This window comes from Chionomys nivalis, chromosome 4, assembly GCF_950005125.1.
Source record: "Chionomys nivalis chromosome 4, mChiNiv1.1, whole genome shotgun sequence".
NCBI lineage: Eukaryota > Metazoa > Chordata > Mammalia > Rodentia > Cricetidae > Chionomys > Chionomys nivalis.
In genome coordinates, this window is record NC_080089.1 from 56,577,575 (window position 1) to 56,598,754 (window position 21,180).

At 42.2% G+C, this 21,180-nt stretch overlaps 1 protein-coding gene across 1 annotated transcript; it reads left to right on the top strand.

The window, feature by feature from the left end:
- The first annotated feature begins 3,056 nt into the window (after nt 1-3,056).
- Nucleotides 3,057-13,872, top strand: LOC130872670 (cytochrome c oxidase subunit 5A, mitochondrial). The gene is made up of 5 exons (XM_057766847.1): nt 3,057-3,249; nt 10,774-10,890; nt 12,301-12,422; nt 13,063-13,186; nt 13,728-13,872. Exons 1-4 carry the CDS (start codon nt 3,162-3,164, stop codon nt 13,174-13,176), a joined length of 441 nt encoding a protein of 146 aa, XP_057622830.1. The 5' UTR covers nt 3,057-3,161; the 3' UTR covers nt 13,177-13,186; nt 13,728-13,872.
- The last annotated feature ends 7,308 nt before the right edge of the window (nt 13,873-21,180 follow it).

Sequence of the window (21,180 nt, forward strand, 5' to 3'; positions counted from 1 at the left end):
GAAGAGACACCAGGACCACAACTGTTATAAGAAAAAACATTTAATTTGGGCTTGCTAAGGGTTTCAGAGGCTTAGTCCATTATCATTAGGGCAGGAAGCATGGTGGCACTCAAGCTGGCCTGGTACTGAAGAAGTAGCTGAGAGTTCTACACTTGAAGGCAGCAGGAAGAGAGATACACTGAGACTGGCTTGGGCTTTTGAAACCCCCAAACCCATGTCCAGTGTCACACTTCCTCCCACAAGGTCACACTCACTCCAACAAGGCCACACCTCCTAATCCCTCTCAATTAGTACCACTCCACGATGACCAATCATTCTCATTAAACCACCACACCCCATATCAAAAAATAAAATTATAAACCGGGTGGCAGCTGTGCACACCTTTAATCCCAGCAGTCAGGAGGCAGAGGTTGGCGGATCTCTGTGAGTGCAAGGCCTCTTGGCACGGAGAAGTCAAGGAGAATTTGGACAGGCCTAGCATGGACTCGCCCCCCTTCAATCAAGTCACAGTTTTCTTTCTTCTTTCATTTTCTTTTTTTAATATATATTTATTTTTAAAATTATTTATGTTTCATCTGCACTCGTGTTTTGCTTGAATTTATATCTGTGTGAAGATGTCAGATCACCTGAAACTGGAGGTACAGACAGTTGTGAGCTGCCATGTGGGTGCTGAGAATTGAGTCCGGGTCCTCTGGAAGAACAGCCAGGGCTTTTAACCTCTGAGCCATTTCTCCAGTCCCTTTTCATGTATGTATGTACGTATGTATTTATTTATTTATTTCACCCAAAATGTCATTTCAGTTTTTGAAGATTTAGTTTAAGTTTATTTATGTGTCTGTGGGTGAGTGTGGGCACTCAGGAGGGTCAGAAAGAGGATGTCAAATCCCCTTGGAACTGAAGTTACAGGCAGTTGTGAGCCACCTGATGTGAAATAAACTTGAGTCCTCCGACAGAGTTGAAAGCATTCTAACTATTGAGCCATCTTTTTCCTGTTCAGTATTTATTGTTTTGTTGTTGTTGTTGTTCTTGTTTTACTTTCTGAAACAGAGTTTCTCTGTGTAGTTTTGGCTGATAGTGAAACCCTGTCTCAAAAAACTAACGAGCAAATGAATAACAACCAAGGCAATGTTCAGAGAGCTTCAGGGTAGCTTAACCAGTGGGGACTTTAAGAAAGGAACAATGATTATAATGTTCATTGAGTCTTATAAGTTTTTCTACCAAATTAATAGGAACCAAGGAAGGAGTTATAGGAATGTTTATTGAAGGCTGACTGAACAGGAGTTCCAGGGGTCTGGCCTTGAGATTCATGTCTGAAGTGGAGGACAGTTTTTGGATTGAGTCTATACCTGGATAGATAATGTCAGAATGTAATTGAATTAGCAGAAGGTGAATTAGTTTTTTTCAGAGTTAATCAAAAGTTTACTCAAAGTGGGCCTGAACTAATCAGGTGAAGACTATGTGTATATGAGTTTTTGATACAGGGTCTTGCTATGATATATAAAACTCATACCCAGTCTGGATGTGTCACTATGTAGACCAGGCTGGCTCAGAACCTGTAGCGACCCTCCTTCTGCTTCCCAAGTGCTGGTATTACAGGCTCATGCACAACCTGCTCAGAGGGGTTTTGTTTAGTTTCTTTGGTTGTTGCTGGCCTGAACTCACAGAGATCCGCCTGTCTCTGCCTCCTGAGTGCTGGGGTTAAAGGTGTGTGCCACCATTGCCCGGCAGAGGGGTCTTTAACAGAGGGTGAATCTATCGGAGAGCCTCTGCTGCTGGCTTAAGGAATAAACAAGGCACTGTGACAGAGTCTATGGAGGTAGGTTATGGGATGAGGACGCGAGGATGGCCTCTAGCTGCTAAGAATATTTTTGGCTGGTAGCAAGAAACAAACTCTGAATTGTGCCAACAACCTGAATGACCTTGGAAGAGGACTCCAAGTTTCAGATGAGACACAGACACAGCTAACACACTGATCAGCCGTGTGAGACCCTGAGGAAGGAACCTAGTTTTCCTCTGCCTACACTTTTGAGCCAGAAAACTGGAAGGTAATGATGGGATTGTTTCAAACCGCTAGTTTCAATAAGTTTGATCCCAGCCTTATTGAAAGGAGTGAGGCAGGTATTTGACCATAAACATCCGGGTGAGTCCCATGTTCGTGTGTGTGTGTGTGTGTGTGTGTGTGTGTGTGTGTGTGTGTGTATACATGCATATGCATGTACAAGCAAATACCAGAGGTGAGTCCCCAGTGTGTGTGTGTGTGTGTGTGCATGTACATGCATATTCACGTACAAGCAGATCAGATACTAGAGGTTGACATCAGTTATCTTCCTCCATTACTTTCCACCTTATTTCCCAAGAGGAATCTCACTAAACTTGGAGCTTGGTGTTTGGACTAGAGCTGAGTTTTTGTGGGATCTGAAATCCGGTCCTCATGTTTACACAGAAAGCACCTTATCCACTGAACCATCTCCCTAGATCCCCCCCAAAAAATCTAATTTTTAAGTCTGTTTCCTTATCTGTAAAAATGATTGAGCTTTTTTTTTTTTAAAAAAAAAAAAGGGGGGGGGGAGACAGGGGATCATGTGACTCAAGCTGTCCTTGAATCACCCCTCCTCTTCCCACCCCTCTGCCTCAACCTCCAAAGAGATTATTGGCCTGAAAACCACGCCCAGTAAGAAAAAAATATTTTTTAAGATTGAGACACAGGCTACAAAGGAGGTACTGGAACTCTAATTCTTTGCCTGTAGAAAGCTAGGATCATAGCCTGCACCACCGTGCGGAGCAAAGCGGTTATTTTTAATATAGTTTGACGTTATTATCGGCACAATTCCAATTTTTGATAGCTCCTCCGTAGTCGGATTCCAAAACCCACAGGGTCCATTGCGTGCTCTGCCTTTCCTCCCACTCCAGGATGTTCACTACGGGACTCCGGTCACAGGACCAGCAGCATCCGCAAAGCGCTGGCTTAGTTTGTCCTCAACGTGCCGCCGTACCCCACGGTACCCCCCCACCCGCTTCCGTAGGCGCGAGCTCCGCAGTGGGCGGGCCAGGCCCGCCCAGCGTGCGTCGGTGCGTGAGTCCGGCCCCCACGAGCTGCTGAGCCGCCCGCGAGCTCACACCGGCTTCTCTTCAGCCTCAGCCAGTGCGCTGCGGTCGCCGTCATGCTTGCCGCTGCCCTTCGTCGCTGTACCGCAGCCGCGGCCGTCCGAGGCTTTCTGCACCCCGTCTCGGCCCCCAGCCCCGCCGCCGGTAAGGCCCGCGCCCGCCACAACCCGCACCCGCGTGTCCTTGCTGTGACCTGGGCTCCCGCCGCCACTCGAGGGTAGGCTCCCCGGCGGCCTAGCCTTTGCCCTGCGAGCCGGCCGCCGAGCCCGGTGACCGCAGACCGTCCGCTGCAGTCTGGAGTTGTGTGGGACACTCAAGGAAGCGCCCCCCCAGGCCTCCCTCCTGCCACTTCCTGGTGCTGGATCCCCGACCCGTCAGGTGTGGACCTGCCGGGGTCGCTGAGGACAAGGGCTCAGCGCTCCCTTTCAGTCTCTGGGCTGTGACCGTTCCCGGCGCTGACCCCGCAGCCACCTGACCGGGAGTGGCCCCGCCGGCCTACGGCGTCTTGACGAAGGTGACATTGAGCCTCCGGGCGCGCCGCCCGCCCTGCGTTTCCTAGAACTTTTCGATTTCCCAGTGGGACACAATACACTTTTAGTCTTAATCGGGCAATTCTCTACTGGCGCTTTGTGTGTCACCTTCATAACTCGGTGCGGTCACGTTTAAGGACTGTTGAGCCGCGCTCTATATCCGTGTTTAAAATAGATGACCGTATGTGGTGGTTTCTTACGGCTTGCAGCAGAGCCTGAATGTTGATCGGTATTAACCGTAAGAATATTAACGTTTCCAAAGTTGGATACCAAATAACCCAGGAATCCTGGATATACAAACATGGGAAAACTTCATGAATTTCCACTCCGCCCATTTAAAATTAGAAGCCTGAATGCTAGCTATGAAACGCTAAGTTTTGTTGCCTGTTTCCCGCTCTCTGTGAGCTGGAGATTTTGTGTCCATCACTGCCCGTCCACCCCCAGTGCTGGGGCAGGACCCAAGGCCTCCTACATACTAGATAATTGCTCTGCCGCTTAGTGCATTTTCCGCCTCCTCCACTAGCACTGTATATTTTATTTTTGTTTTGTTTGGTTTTGGTATGTCTCACTATGTAGCCCTAGCTGTCCTGGAACTCTATGTAAACCAGTCCAGCCTTGAACTCAAAGAAATAGTCGTATTTTTGTGATAGGGCCTCTATGTAGGCCCAGACTGGCCTAGAACTCACAAAGGCCAGCCAGTAACTTAGTGCATTTTCGGTGGGAGCCACCACACCCAGCTTAAGTAAAGCTTTGCACTTTTAGTTACAGTAGTTGTGCGTGGATCCTGGTCTGTGGTGGTAGCGAATACTACATTATGAAATTTTGTTCTTGTGTGTTAATATAAAAATAATTCAGCCAGGTATGATGTCCCAGCACTCATAGGAAGGCAGCAGCAGGTGGATCTTTTTTGTATTCCAGTCCAATGGTGGCTACATGTGAGAGACCCTGTCTCACACAAAAAAAAAAGTATCTCAAACACTGGGTGGTGGTGGCGCATGCACGCCCTTAATCCCAGCACTTGGGAGGCAGAGGCAGGCGGATCTCTGTGAGTTCGAGGCCAGCCTTACAGAGCCAGTTCCAGGACAGCCAGGACTGTCACAAAGAGAAACCATGTATCAAAAAAAAAAAACAACAACAAAAAAAAGTAATTCAGACACTCCAAAATTATTTTTCCTTGATAATTCGAACCTAAAGAATATTTTTGCTTCATTTAATTTGTCTTTTATATTTGTTATATTAACAACATAACAATCAAGTAAGTATAGGGTTAGGGTTAAAAGACCCATGGAGTGCGGGGCTCACTTGCTCTTGCAGAGGACCCAGGTTCTATTCCCAGAACCCACATCCAGAGGATCTGACGCCCTCTTGCGACTTCCTCAGGCACCCCATGAAGTGCAGGCAAAACATACATTTTAAAAAGCCGAGGAGGGCTGGAGAGATGGCTCAGAGGTTAAGAGCACTGACTGCTCTTCTAAAGGTCCTGAGTTCAATTCCCAGCAACCACATGGGGACCCCCAACCATTTGTAGTGAGATCTGGGGCCCTCTTCTGGTGCTGCAAGCAGAATACTGTACACATAAAAAGCCGAGGAGATGATGGTGTTTACAGAAAAATATGACACCTACTTAGAGAAACTGACTTTGTTAGTGGTGGAACTGTTCCTCTTTCTTAGTTAAGTTTGGGCTATCCTGGTATTAAAATGCTGTCTAATTTTTTTCATATAGAGAAATAGTGTGGAAATTTTCTTTTTTTGCTTTTGTTTTTGAGTTGGGGTCACCCCATAGAGACCTGGCCTGCCTGGAGTTTACTGTGTGGATCTGACTGATATCAAACTTGTAGCAGCCCTTCTACCACCCTTTCCTGGATCCTGGGATTAGAGGCACAGCACCACACTTATCTAGGAAGTTCTCTTTTTTTTAAAGGAAAATATCTGCTTTTTCTTCTTTTTTGGAGGGGAGGGCATTGAACTTCAGGAGTTTGTTATGTTAGGGAAATTTTCTGCTTTTTTAAAGAAGGTTTGGAAAATGTTAAAGGTTTATTGTTGTTTTTTAAGAAAACCATAGACTGGCCAGGCGGTGGTGGTGCACACCTTTAATCCCAGCAGAGGGAGGCAGAGGCAGATGGATCTCTGTGAGTTTGAGGCCAGCCTGGTTTACAAGAGCTAGTTCCAGGATAGGCTACAAAGCTACAGAGAAATCCTGTCTCAAAAAATTAAAACAAAAGAAAACAAAACAAAAAAAAATCCCAAAAACCATAGACTAAAGTTCTCCTCTAGGTTTATCTCTGAGGCTTTCTATTGGTGTATTATTCAGAAGCCAAAGGTTTCATTTTAGATGATTGTACCATATATGTGGTATACCCAAATACTGCCACAAGGGGGCAGTATTGGTTGCAAATTCCTTTTTTAGTTGTGTGACCTTGTACATACTAATTGACCTTAAACTTTAGTTGTCTTTTGGCAGTTGAGATAATGTTTTGGGTGCTGCACAGCTTTAATCCCAGGACTGGGGAGCCAGAGGAAGGTGGACCTCTGAGTTTAAGGCCAGCCTAGTCTACAGAGCCAGTTCCAGGACAGCCATGGCTACTACACAGAGAAATCCTGTCTTCAAACAAACAAACAAAAATATAATGTTTTGGTATCTGTGAGGTTTAAATTAGATAATGCAGCTCTTGACACCTTGTCTGGCACAAAGGCTTGATATGGTCATGCCAAGTATAGTCTACTCGTCCTATATTTGGTTCGTGGTTGACAGAAATGTGCAAAGCATATTTGGTTTGTTGTGATTCTCTTCATTTTAAGGTTGAGATTTGTTATTGGTATGAGATCATACGTTTTATAACTGAAAGTCAAAAAGAAGCTGGGTAGCCGGTGGTGATGGTGCACACTCCCTTAGTTCGAGTACTCAGGAGGCAGAGGCAGGCGAATCTCTGAGTTCCAGGCCAACCTGATCTACAGAGAGTTCCAGAACAACTAGGGCTACACAGAAAAACACTGTCAAAAAAAAAAAAGAAGAACCCGGACATGGTGACTTAGAGCTAGGGAGGCTGAGGCAGAAGGATCATTAAGAGTTAACAGACCAGTCTGGGATAGAGTTGGGACCCCATCTCCGTAAAATAAATTGAAGAAGGGTGTGTGGGGGTCCCTGGTTGGTTGGTGTTGGGATGCATTCTTTTTTTTTTTTTTTTTTTTTTTTAAGATTTTATTTATTATGTATGCAGCGTTCTGTCTGCATGTACACCTGCAGGTCAGAAGAGGGCACCAGATCTCATAGATGGTTGTGAGCCACCATGTGGTTGCTGGGAATTGAACTCAGGACCTCTGGAAGAGCAAGCAATGCTTTTAACCTCTGAGCCATCTCTCCAGCCCCGGGATACATTCTTTATAGCAGTGGTTCTCAGCCTTCCTATTGCTTTGACCTTTAATACAGTTCATGTTCTGGTGACCCCAACAATTAAATTGTTTAGTTTCTACTTCATAACTATAATTTTGCTTCTGTTATGAATTGTAATGTAAATGTCTGATATGCAGAATATCTGATATTTAACCTCCAGGTTGAGAGCCACTGTTCTGTAAGGTTTTAAACTTTCTGATAGGAATAATCTCCCTCCTTAGTCAGTTTGCTCCATGGTCCTCTACCTTTTGAGAGTGGGATTACAGTTAGGACAGCATGTCCACCCAGTGTTTTATGTGGGTTCTGGGATCCAAACATGCTGGGCCATTTTTCCAGCCCTGTTTTTTTCTTTTTCTTTTTTTTTTTTTAATTTAGAGGCAGGGTCTCTTGTAGCTCAGGCTGGCCTTGAATCTAAGGATAACCTTAAACTCCTGATATTCCTTCCCCCACCTCCTAAGTCAGTGTTTTAAGTCAAACTCTAGTCAGCCCTAGAAATTATGATATCCTGGCTCCTACATTCTTACCCTGGATGGGTGGGGGTGTTTTGTTTTTTGTTTTTCCTCTTGATAAAGTGCTGGACTGAAGCAGCACTTCGTATTCTTTGCAGGTGCTTAACCCTTAAGCCCTTGAGGTCTTGAGCTTTGCACTAAATAACCCTGCTGTCAATTTGTTAATGTGCCCTGTGTATCATTTCCTTCTGTCCCTCATTCCTAGAATTACCACTACCAAAAGGGACTGTTCTTGGGGCCTTCTTGTCTGTTTAATTTTTAAGCAGAAGGCCATCTGATTTAACTAAATTTGAACACAAAGGATTAATGAGCCCTTTATTGTATTTTATTTTTCTAATATATAGTGTCGGATTTTTCTAAACTTGTAGAACTGAATGCCAAAAGCAGTGTTAGAAATATTTTTGGGGGCAGCTGGGTGGAAGGAGACTCCTGTAGTCTGGGTAGCAGAAGATGACAGTAAATTTCTGATCAGCTTCTGCCTCTCAGGTGCCTGGTTATAGGTTTGAGTTACTACGCCCCACCTGCTTGATATTGGAGAGTGAACCCCAGGGCTTTCTGCATTTTAGGTAAGCATTTAACCAACTGAGCTACCAGCCTAGAGTAGATTTTTTTTAAACATTCGTATTTTCACACTTCTCTTTTCCTCCTCTGATGGCCTTTAGGTTGTATCAAAGCACTGAATAGTTACCAGAAATTTGTATTACCAGCCAGCATGGTAGTGCATGCCTGTAATTGGAGGTAGAGGCAGGAAAACCAAAAGTTCAGGGTCATTCTTGTCTACATAGCAAGTTTCAAGCCAACTTAGGCCACATAAGACCCTGTCTCAAAATGTACATGTGTGCATGTGCTAACACCACACAGAACCCACTTAGGCAAAGAGTATGTGTTTGGGATGCTGGTGCTGGGGTGGAGGAGGGGGGTGCCTGTATAATTTCTCTAAAAACAAAGTGTTAGCTATGTGTGTGAGAAAGAGCTGGACCTGATCTAATTCCAGCTTTTGAGAGGCTGAAGCAAGAGAATGGAACATTCAGACTAGCCTTCAATATGTAGGGAAATGCTCTCTCAAAAGAAAAATAAAACCTATCTATCAATATATATAAATAAAACATTGCCTTACTTGTGGGAGGAGTGTCTAAGGACAGGTCCTTAGCTAATAGAATAATAAAACCTATCTATCAATATATATAAATAAAACATTGCCTTACTTGTGGGAGGAGTGTCTAAGGACAGGTCCTTAGCTAATAGAATAGGTTCTACCCATTACTGGGTTTAGAACAATTTAAACTTTGTGGGACATAGGATAGTCTGGTTGTGTGTATACCCAGTGTTTGGTTTTGGTTTTATCTTACTGTTTTTGAGACAGGGTCTTTCTTATAACCTTGGTGGGTCTGGAACTCAAGGGGGTCTACCTCGTCCTCCTGAGTAGTGGGATTAAAGTGCCACCATACTTGGCTCAAGTGATTGTTTTATAGGGGTTTATTCTGTTTTCTGAGATTTGATTTTACTCTGTAATCTAGGCTGGCCTCAACTTTCAAAGTGTTAGTATTACAGACGTGAGTCACTATACCCAGCATGGTCCCCGCCCCCTTCATTTGCTGGTTGTCCGTTTTATAGTTAGAAAACAAAGCTAGCACTCATATCCACACCTAGGAGTAAACAAAAGAAATTGGCTACCCTGAGGTGCTTTTCTAGGTTGAAGGTAAACCTAACAGTTGACCCAGAGTTAAAAAACTAGTCAGGCAAGGCCCTGGGATCTAACCACTGGGGAATAGAGGAATCAAACAAAAAAAAAAACTTAACTCTAGGAGGTTGTACATATACTTGGATTTTTCTTGAGTAAATATTTAAGAGGAAAATTACTGGATTATATTGTTTTTTTATAATTTATTTTTTATTTTTATTTATTATGCATATAGTGGTCTGCATGCATGCATGCCAGAAGAGGGAACCAGATCTCATCACAGGTGGATGTGAGCCACCATGTTATTGCTGGGAATTGAACTCAGGACCCCTGGAAGAACAGTGCTCTTAACCTCTGAGCCATCTCTCCAGCCCCTTTAATTTATTTAATTATTTTTTAATGTACATTGGTGCCTTGCCTGCGTGTATGTCTGTGTGAGGGTGTCAGATCTTGGAGTTTGAGACAGTTGTTAGCTTCCATGTGAGTGCTGGGAATTGAACCTGGGTCCTTTGGAAGAACAGTCAGTGCTTTTAACTGCTGAGCCATCTCTCCACCCCTGTAGCTATGCTTTAATTTGATAAGAAATCACTAAGCAGTCTTTGAGAGTGGTTATACCATTTTATTCTTCCGCTTTAAGTAAGGATAACTTTAGTTTTTGAAAAGGTAGCTTAGAACTTCCAGATAATCATGAGATAGAGGGTTATTAGTCTTCCGAAATACTGAATATATGTGTAGTTTTGATTAAATGTTTAGATGTCAGCTACATTTAGGTTTAGAGACCTTTTTCCTTGTCAAAGAAGTTAAAACATATCTATGTTCAGCCCATTTATACGTGTGTTCCAATTTGTTTGGGACCAAGATTGTGCAGAAAATTTGTCCCTGGAAATTGGGTCTTGGGCTGTGTGATCTTCTGGGACTAATAGAAGATATTTTGCTCAAGATGCAAGTCCTTTCATTTGATCTCACAGTCCTAAAATGGCTATTATACATTTTGTTTGTTTCTCTCCTTTTCTATCATTTATATTTTTTATTTTTACTTTTTCAGTTATCATATTAAGGCTGTAATAAGAGCTGAAGAAATGACTCATTGGTTAAGAGCACTTAACTGCTCTATCACAGCACTACCGGAATTCAGTTCCCAGCACTATCAGAAGGCTCACAATGTAACTCCAGCTCCATGACATCCAATAGCTCTGGCTTACCAGGGTGCCTGCATTCATGTGAATATTCCCACACATGGACAGTTTTACTTTTGTTAGTACTTAAATTTTGTTTTTCTTGCTTCTTGAGACTCTGTAGCCCAGGCTATGCCTAGAATTCACTGTAGGGCAGGCTAGCCTTGAAATTAGCCTAGGCCTCATAGCAAAATCTGCCTCAAAAATAAAAAGACAACTTAATGCATTAGACAATATATGTTAAGCATTCTTTATATATTTTGTCCTCTTCTGTTGTTCTCTACTCTTTCTTCTGCCAGCTTCTATATTAAGGCCATGATACAGCATTTACATTTCAAAATAGTCATATTGCAATTGAAGTCATTGCTCTTTTCCTTTGTAGCTGTCCAGTCCATTCGCTGCTATTCTCATGGATCACATGAGACAGATGAGGAGTTTGATGCTCGCTGGGTGACATACTTCAACAAGCCAGACATCGATGCCTGGGAATTGCGTAAAGGTAATTGGAACATAGACATATCTGTCTGTTAGGGTGTGTAAATATGAACTATTTTCACTTTATTGAAAGCAACTAGTTTGAAACAAACTGTGAGCTGGTGATTGTCACACAGCTTGTAGTTAGGAAAGCCTACAACTTCTGTAATGTTTCCTACAAAGTATGAGTTTTAAACCAGACAGCAGGGCTAGAGTATAATAGTCAATGATAGAACCCTTGCCTAGCATCATAGGTTCTGGGTTTGGTCCCTAGCACTGGAAGAAAGAGAGGGAAAGGGGAGAGGGAACACATAAACTACTGACATTTAACCCAGAAAATTTTGTTGTGAGGGCCTGCCTGTTCTCTGCACTGGAGGGTGTTTGATAGCATCTTTGACCTCTACCTGTATTTGACCTGTATTTGTGATAAATACATCACAATTATGAAAACCAAAAACATCTCCAGATATTGCCCAGTGTCGAAATTACCTACATCACAAACCACCCTCACTGAAAATCACTGCTGCAGATACAGGCTAGCTGAGTTACTAGTTCTGTGCCTTCAGCTAATGTACATGAGCAGTCATTTGATCCCCACCCCGTCTGAGGTTTTTGTTAGTTTTAAGTTATGAGTTGCAGATTTTTTTTAAAGCAGAAACAAATTATTATTATTATTATGTATTATACATACATAATTAGTATTATATATGTATCAGTCATTAGTTGTCCGTGTATTAACTATGTAAGTCATCTCAAACTTATATATAACTTATATAACCGTGCAAGCATGGTTGTTACTTGCTTGTATTTTTTTCTTCAAATTTTACAATAATAAAAGCAAGAAACCCAAGTGCTTTTAACCTCTCTGCTGGATGTAATACCTCCATCTTGATGCAGCTGGGGAAGTTCTTACTGAATAACCTATGAAAAAACAGCAGTTCTGCATTCTCATCAAGTCTTCAATTTTCATGACGTGCCGTTTTGCGCAGACACAAAAGTAATCATGCCCTGTCATTTTCTGGTTGAATGTTTTTTGAGTCTTTACACTAATGTTTTTCTATAATGTCTTAATGCCTGATTTGGGTCTCATTATCTCTCTTTAGGTATTCTAGTGATTTTTAGATGATTTAAAAATCCCTATATTGTATTCACAGTTAAGCATGTAAATTGACAACCTCTAGGGTGTTTCCTTTAATCTCAATACTGTTGCATAATTCTGCTAATTCTTTGTAGAAGATTCACAGTGTTCTTACTAGTTTGTTACAGGTAGAATCCCATTTTATAGATAAAAGAACAGTGATCCAAACTAATGAGGTCACATATTCATGATTCAGTAAGAATATAGAGAGCTATGCCATGGAAAGTATATAACTAAATTTTAGTGTTAAGAAGGATATTTCAGGTTAATGTGACTCTTCTTTTTTTAACTTAACAGGGATGAACACACTTGTTGGTTATGATTTGGTTCCTGAGCCCAAAATCATTGATGCTGCTTTGCGTGCATGTAGACGGTTAAATGATTTTGCTAGTGCTGTTCGCATCTTGGAGGTTGTTAAGGTCAGTGAGAGAATGATGCTAAAGTTGTTCCAGGAGTAGTTGGGTCATATCACTTATCAGAATTAGTCTTGCACATAATATCCTCTGAGTACAATTCTCCACGAAAGGACATATTCTGTAAGAAAGTTTAAGGAGCTGGGTGTGGTGGTGATTCCAGCACTCTTGAGTTCCAGGACAGCCAGGGCTACACAAAGAAATCCTGTCATGGGGGAAAGGGGTTTAAGGTTTGTAAGGGGGAAAAGTGACAATACCATTATGCATAATGAGTAAGATAATTAAGGGTTCTATAAGCTGTCAATCATTCAGCACTGGTAGTTAATTCAGTTAGGCCTTTAAATTGCAAGCAAATTTTAAAACTTTCCTTGTGTTAATTTAATTTTTCTGGTGCCTGATGGGCATGTTTAATTACCTTTTCTTCTGCCATCACCACCTTGAACTTCTGATCCTTCTGTTTCTAGTTCTTAAGTGCTAGGATTACAGCAGTAAACACCTGGTTTTGTGGTTTGGGGACCAAACTGGAAGGCTTCAGTAGAATGCTTAGTGGGCATTTTACCAACTGACTATAACCCCAGCCCCGCCAATGTGATTAAAAGCTTCCCTAGTCTCATTTGTTAATAGAGATTGTTCTTACTGTCAACAGGACAAAGCAGGACCTCATAAGGAAATCTATCCCTATGTCATCCAGGAACTTAGACCAACTTTAAATGAACTGGGAATTTCCACTCCAGAGGAACTGGGCCTCGACAAAGTGTAAACTCCCGTCTGTAAGTAGTGTGTCCCTGACCAAGTCAGAAGAGGCAGTTCAGAGAGTGGTGGGTTGATGATAACGCTGCCCTGCTACGTTTATTTGTTTATTCATATGTATGGGGAAGGGAAGCATGCTTGTGCCAGAGCAACTGTGGAATCCAGAGGACAGTTTGCAGGAGTCAGTTTTCCCCCACCACGTGGATCCTGGGGATTCATCTCAAGTTGTCAGGCTCAGCAGCAAATGCCTTTACCTGCTGAGCCATCTCGAACAACCCCCAGATTACTATCCCATAGTTTACATTGATCTGAGTTCTAGGATTACCCGGTTTTAAACACTTTTCTAATCAAAAAGGAAAGCTAAGTACCAGTGGTAAAATTATGAAGAGGCCACAGAACTAGTCCCTGTAAGTTGACTAGGACTGTATCAAAAGCAGACAGTGCCCCAGTGGTGAACTCCTGGGATTGTAGTACCAAAAGTGATTTTAGGTAAAAATACCTTCCTCTCAGCACTTTGTTTGCTAATTCTTTGGATTTTTGTTTTTTTTTTTATCTCTACAGATGGGCTTCCCAAGGACTCACTGCTATTGCTACTTGATTAAAACAGTCGCCTGGAAATGTTTTATTTGAACAAATTTTCCTTTGAGTATCAAACCATGTAATAGTAACTTGGACTTTAATAAAGGGAAATGAGTTTGAACTGAAATTAGGTATTGTGCCATTTTTTGCATTGAGAAGTGGAGGCTGAACTGGGCATGGTGTCTCATACCATTAGTCCCAGCATTCAGGAGGCAGAGGATTTCTGGGTTTGTGGACAGCCATGGAGCCAGAGAAAACCCCATCTCAAAACCAAAGTCACAAGGTAGTCTGGAGGATGTCCTGTGTAACCGCCAGCCCTTCTAAGTGCCTGTGCCTTCCCTGCCTGCTCAAGCAGCTCTGTTAGCTTAGAGAGCTTAGCATCAGTATTTGTGTTTGTTGTGGTTGGTTTGGAATCTTTGTGATAAAAGATTAGAAAATGGTTTAGCCCTTGAAAGAACTAAGAAAACAACTTTGTTTTACTTCAGAAGCCCCAAAATACTGGAAAGTATCTCTGCTTTTTGCTTATAGGTCTGGGTGACAATGGTACAGTCAGTCAGATTACTGTAACAGGGAAGTAGTAAGTTGAAATTTAGATGCCTTGTGTTTAAAGCCATGCTAGGAGTTGTTGGTAAAATTGATTTTAATAAGTTTGGTTTTTGTTGTTTTTTAAGATATACACTAAGTCCATGCATGCGTTCAATCAGTAAGCCTACTTTGGAAGGTATTGATACCACCTTTGATAAAACTTCACCCCTACTGAAAACCTCTTTCTCTCAAGAAGCAGAGTTGTAAAATAAACCAAAGCAGTGAAGACACTTATTTGGTGGACAGCTAGTGGCCCTTCTTCTCAAAATCAATTGCTGGGAGAACCAGCTTTTTCCACAGCTCCAGTCACCTAGCCAGACAGCTATCATTGCTTTGTTTCCTCCAGACGCTCTTCCTGTGGTCCCACCCATTGCTTTCCATTTCATAACTCCTCCCAGGGACTCATGCTAATGGCCTGTCCTTCGAGGATCCTCTGGTGTGGCCAGAGGTAGATTAGAATAACTCCCTAATATAGCAAATTTAAAAGTTATGTGAACATACATACAGGTACTATGAGGTAATAGAAGACGTTTAAGGATGTGACATTTGAGAATTGGGATAGGGTGTTGTTAATCCTAGACCCCAAAGATAGAATTTTACTTAACTGTCTTGTATTTGACCTTTTTACCACTGGAGTGGGAAGAAAGGATTTTTTTTTCCCTTGAAGTTCTGATCCTCCTGCCTCTACTTCCCAAATAATAAAATTACAGGTGTGTACCATCACCCCCATCCAGGCTCTTAATTGGAAGAATTCAGAATTATTTAAATGGTCTATTGCCTCGTTGCCATAGGAGGGAGCCGAGGAGGGAACAAAGTTCACAACTATCAGCCAGGGTGTATATTGTTTCTAAGGTAATGCTGTAACAGCCTTCATGATACAAACATTGAATGTCTACCTTTGTACCAACACCAACAATAGCAACAAACAGGAAAGGGGAAAGCTGAAGAAAGGAAAGAGGCAGGGAAGAAGGCCGAGCAATTGTACAGTAACTAAACGAGGATGCTGGGTCACAGTGACAGCAGTATAAATGAAAAGTACTTTAAGTCATTTTGGCTACAGTTGATTAGATGAAGAGTGAATTCTGGGAAAACATGGAGGGAAGTGATGCCATCAGCAAAAGAGGAGCTTGGTGTGAAGAAGAAAAAGTGCTATGTGGGCACTTTCTGAAGAGTGAAACCAATGGGAAGGATTTAAAGTTCGAAGCTGCAAACTTTCCATGGAGGGTCCTTGGAATATAAATTAGGCTAAAGGTTGATTTGGTGAAATGAGGTGGGTATCTTTATACTATAACAAGTGGTTTCAACCTCCCTAATGCTGCCACCTTTAATCCAGTTCTTCATGTTGTGGTGACCCTGTGGGGACCATAGAATTAGTTTTGTTGCTACCTTTTAACTAATTTTGCTACTGTTACGAAATTACAATGTAAATATCTGTGTTTTCCAATGGTGACCCTCTGTGAAAGAGCTGTTCAACAAACCACGATGGGGTTGCCACCCATAGGTTGAGAATCAGCGCTAAGAAATAGGTATTTTCAGGCCAGCAAGATGATTCGGGGCAAGGTGCTTGCTGTGAAGTACGATGATCTGAGTCAGATCCCCACAGCCCACACAATAGAAGGAGAACAAATTCCAAGTTACGCTCACACCAGTGTGCACACGAGCATACACACACACACACACACAATACTATTAAAAGTAGTTTAGCAGCTGGGCGGTGGTGGCGCACGCCTTTAATCGCAGCACTCAGGAGGCAGAGGCAGGCGGATCTCTTGAGTTCAAGACCAGCTTGGTCTACAAGAGCTAGTTCCAGGACATGCTCCAAAGTAACACAGAGAAATCCTGTCTTGAAAAACAACAACAAAATGTTGTTTAGCATATATGATAGAGTACTTTTCTAGCATACTTGAGTCCCTAGGTTCAACTGTTAGTATCCATCACCACCCCCAAAAAGCATAATATAATAAGTTTGTATTTTTGCAGTCCAGTCCATTGTAGAATATTCCATAATCTGCCTCTCTGACTGTTCTCTCATTAAATTTCAGCTAGGCAATTTGGTAAAAATGGTATGCTATTTCAGATATGATGTCACATGTCTTTAGTCTCACACTTGAAAGGCAGAGAGACATGTGAATCACTGAATTCACATATAGTGAGTTCTAGGCTGGACAGAGCTACAAAAACCTTTTTGCTATGTGATATATCAGTTGTTTCTCTCTTAGGAGGGACATGATGATCCTAGCTTTTCAAAACATTTCTCTGTGTGTTTCTGGCTGTGTACAGAACTTGCTCTGTAGATCATGCTGGCCTCAAACTCAGGTTTCTGCTTGCCTCTGCCTCCTGATTGCTGAAATTGTTTGCCAAGATGGGCTTGGTGTTACACTCCTTTAATCCCAGCACATGGGAGGCAAAGATGTAAATCAACAGTCTTCTGTCAGCTGGTTAGGACAAAGCAGGAGAAATCTGCATGTAGGCCCCAGGTGCTGATGAGCACACTTGGACTTGGTTTTTAGGTGGGCTGAAGCTTAGGAGTCTTGTTCTTTCCAAGGGAATGGATGTTAAGTCACATATAGACGTGGGCAATAAATGGCTTTGTAAAGGCTGAGACAGCCCAAGACAATTTGTAATTAAGTACAAGTCTAGCCTCTCTCAATCATTGAAGTTTAAGACAATCTGTAAATGGTCAGAGCTGGTGCAGCTATGCCTTCTAATAACTTAGTTCTCAGGCTTTTTTTTTTTTTTTTTTTTTTTTGAGACAGGGTCTCACTATGTAGACTAGGTTGGCCTTGAATTGAGAGATGTGGCTGCCTCTGCCTCCTGAATACTAGGATCAAAGGTGTGCACCTACACCCAACTCCAGTTTTTTCATTTTTTTAGATTAATGGCCTGAGTGTATGTGCCTGTTGCCTGTGGAGGTGAGAAGGGTGGGAGCCAGATCTCCTGAAACTGGAGTCACAGGTGGCTGTGCGCCCTCCACCTTTTATTTATGTTGTTGTTATTTATGTTGTTGTTACTGTTTGGGACAGTTTTACTATGGAGCTGAAGCTAGTCTTGAACTCCTGGTCCTCTGGCCTCTACCCCGAGTGCTGGATTTAAAGGCATGTACCACCACATCCAGCTGTGCCGTTGTATAAAAGGAGCAACTAATAGCTTCTTTTCAACATGAAAACTGAACATTAAACCGAGTCATGTGTTTCTGGAAGTAAATGATACCAATAGCTAGACATGGTAGTGCAAACCTGTAATTCCAGTACCTGAGAAACCAAGGATAGAGGATTCTGAGTTCAAGGCCAGTCTTGAATCTGCCTAAAAAGAAAACAAGTCCAACAAATAGTATAAGGGTGGAACTCACCAAAGTAACAGACTCCATTGAGTTTGACTTTTTTTTATCCTCAAAAAAACTTTAGTCCCAAATCCTTTCTTTTTTCCTACCCATCATTTTTTGCACAGTACTGGCCCACCCTGTGAGCTACGCTAGCTGTGGAACAGTCTCATATTTGACCATTTCTGCAAGGATCTGGAGCTTATTTCCAGCCAGACTAAAGCACATCCCTTGGGGGCTAGAAAAGTCAAGTCTTGACACAGCCTTGTACCCTGCCACACACAGACTCAAGAGTGCACTTTCACCCTGCTTTCTAGCGTCTGAGTTATTTTTGTTACTGCAGAATCTTTGTTCTTTTTTAAAGACAAGGACTAACAGATGAGACTTGTCTGGAACTCTGGCCTCCACCTCAAGTCCTGGGCTTGTACGTGTATACCTTTATGTCTAGCTTCACGTCATCTTTGTTGTATTAGAGATCAGTAGCCCTCTCCCCAAATAAACAAACGCCATGTGCATTCCAGGCAAGGACTTTACCACCGGCTCTACTTTCAGCCCTAAGATTGTATTTAAGTGTGGAAACATACCTGTGGCCAAGGTCTCTGGCAAGAAAAGTGTTCAAAAAAATGGTGGGCCTTGGGTAGGATGCCATGGTAGATCCTTGTCCGTTTTATCATTGGTACAGCGACTGCACCTGAATCTACTGCAGTTTCAAGCTACCTACTGTAGCTCCATGGTCACTGCCCTGCCTAGCAGAACTTCTGTGTCCCACCAGAACCATCTCTGCCACTGCAGACCATTTGAACTAAGTCTCTATCCTTCTATTTTGTCAATAAAGACTCAGCTGACCTTCCTGTTTAGCTAGTGACCAAGAATGAAGTACTGTTTTCTGTCGCTGCCCCCCTTGTCCAGCAAGGATGACGCGACCACCGGAGCTCTTCTCACTGCAGTTTTATTCAGGACCTTTTGACAATTGTAAAATCTCTCTCTCCCTCTCCCTCTTTCTCTCCCTCTATCTCTTTTCCTCTGTCCTTCTCTCCTTCCCTCTCTCTCCCCCGGGCAAACCTCTCCCAGCCCTTAAGTAGGCCTGGGCCACCAACCCCAGATTGCCAGGTGGGCATTGCCCATAGGTCCACGCATATGCAAGCAGCTGACAGTCGTTGCGTGATAATAGCATAAGTCAGGCTTTAGTCATAGGATTATCACAGAGAGCACTCGCTTTCGGGATCGCGGAGGGCGGGAGCCAGCACCATCAGGTGCGACTCCACGCAGCTCTCTACATTGCCATCAGGTGTGGCTTCACGCAGCTCGCTACACTTTTCCATCATCCCAAACAAAAGAAGACCACCACACTCAAAATCCCTCCCTACTACTTCCTGTGTATATCTCTACTTGTTTTCCTGACTCCCTGTAACTCTCTATAACTACTTCCTGTCAATAGTTGCTGCCTCCACCACTTGACCCAAGGTTTTATTTAATTAATGAAAACTGGGGGATTCACAATGTGATCAAATACTCCACAATACTGTCTCCTTTTTGTCTAAATAAAAAGGAAAGATTTTAACTATAACTCAGTAAAACTATATACAATAAGGACAACTATCAGATAAAAATAACACTTAAAATGACCAGTCCATTTGTATTTAGCAACTATGGAGAATTGTTATCTATTATCTATTCTATCTTGATTAGTCCAAAGTTTTGTACCTTAATCACTTTCTATCATAACTTGTATTACAAGCTAAAAATATCTTTTTAGACCTTAAAACATAGATAAACAAGCTTTTATGCCTCTCAACCTTTATAAAATTTACATCTCTTTTGTTTCTTTTTTAAAATTGGTAACAAGGAAAACTATAACTATCTAGTTTTCAACCCCTCAGAGACCTGAGAATTATAAAATATTACCTGAGTAAACAGGAAGGGCAGAGCAAGCAACTTCCAAAATTAGAGAAATGACAGATACGGCTGGCTGCCTGGATAGTCACCCAAGGTTCCTCTGCAATTTTGGGGCATCCATCTTTGGCCTACAGGCCTAGAATTTCTGACCGACTTTCCTGTGAAGTGGAATTTTGAAGGATTGGCCTACTTGTCTTGGCAAAGTTTGACAGTCACTTTCTTTTGTGTCCTGCTTGTCCTATTTGGACAGCGTACTGTCAGCAGTTGAAGAAAGGGCAATTTCTTGCCAGTGACTAGCTTTGTCACATTTAAACTCCATATGGAGGTTCTTCAATACCTATCATCTTTGAAGTAGATTAGGTGCTACAAGGAGCAGATGTATCTCACTATCATGAAAAGCCTTATGTTATGAAAACACCTTAAATGCCATATTCTATAGATCTCTGAAGTGTTTGAAGACCATCTGCTTAAAACATATCTCTGTTTGACCTTGAAAACATACCTGACTACAAGTTTGTTACAGGTGACTAACTACTAACCTGTATTTCGTAGTTATCCTAAACAGTTTGTATTAGTAGCTTTCAAGAACTAGGACTTTAGAGGTTAAGAGAACTGACTGCTGTTCTGGAGGTCCTGAGTTCAATTCCCAGCAACCACATGATGGCTCACACCCATCTATAATGAGATCTGGTGCCCAGAATCCTATATACATAATAAATAAATTTAAAAAAAAAGAACTAGGACTTTATTATATTACAGAGCTGGAAAGATGGCTTAGTGGTTAAGAGCACTGGCTGCTCTTCCAGAGGACCTGGGTTCAACTCCCAGCACCCACATGGCAGCTTGCAACTGTCTGTAACCCCCGTTCCAGGGAATCTTACACCCTCACACCAATGCACATAAAACAAAGCTAAATAAAGTACTAAAAAAAATTTAAATATTTATTTATTATGTATACAATATTCTGTCTGTGTGCATGTCTGCAGGCCAGAAGAGGGCACCAGACCTCTTTACAGATGGTTGTGAGCCACCAGGTGGTTGCCGGGAATTGAACTCAGGACCTCTGGAAGAGCAGGCAATGCTCTTAACTGCTGAGCTATCTCTCCAGCCCAACATACAAACGTTTAAAGGTAACATACATATCTGCATTAACACAAGTATGGACTATGTGGTATACATAAATTAGCTAAATATGATTCTCTGCTCTATCTTTGAGCAGGTAAAAGGCATCTGTCAACTCCATAAGTCCATTTGAACTGCATAATCAAACTGTGATGTAATCTCTATCCATACCATGTGAAAGGATGGCATCTAATAATAAGTCGTGAGAACTCTGTAGCCAACAAGATTTATCCTGTCTCATCCACTCTCAGAGCTGTTCCCATGTAGAGGGATCAGCTGTCTTGTAGTTTTTCTTGGTTTCTTCCTTCATGTCTGAAACCAAGATTTTCAGGAGGTCTCTCCCAGTTAAATCCAATATTTATTAATTTTGAAGGAATTCATAGCTTTTCATTTCCTGTGGAAACAAATGGACATAACATCTCTCCCAATACAACACATATCCTGACTTCCATTCTGAAGTTAAGACAGCCTTAGAATAGATAGGTTGGTTTAATTTAGCAGTTTTTTCCCCCC

Coding starts and splice junctions, on each gene's coding strand:
- LOC130872670 (XM_057766847.1), top strand. CDS start 3,162: ATGCTTGCCGCTGCCCTTCGTCGCTGTACCGCAGCCGCGGCCGTCCGA. Junction 3,250..10,773: donor GGCCCCCAGCCCCGCCGCCG/GTAAGGCCCGCG, acceptor TTTCCTTTGTAG/CTGTCCAGTCCATTCGCTGC. Junction 10,891..12,300: donor TGCCTGGGAATTGCGTAAAG/GTAATTGGAACA, acceptor TTAACTTAACAG/GGATGAACACACTTGTTGGT.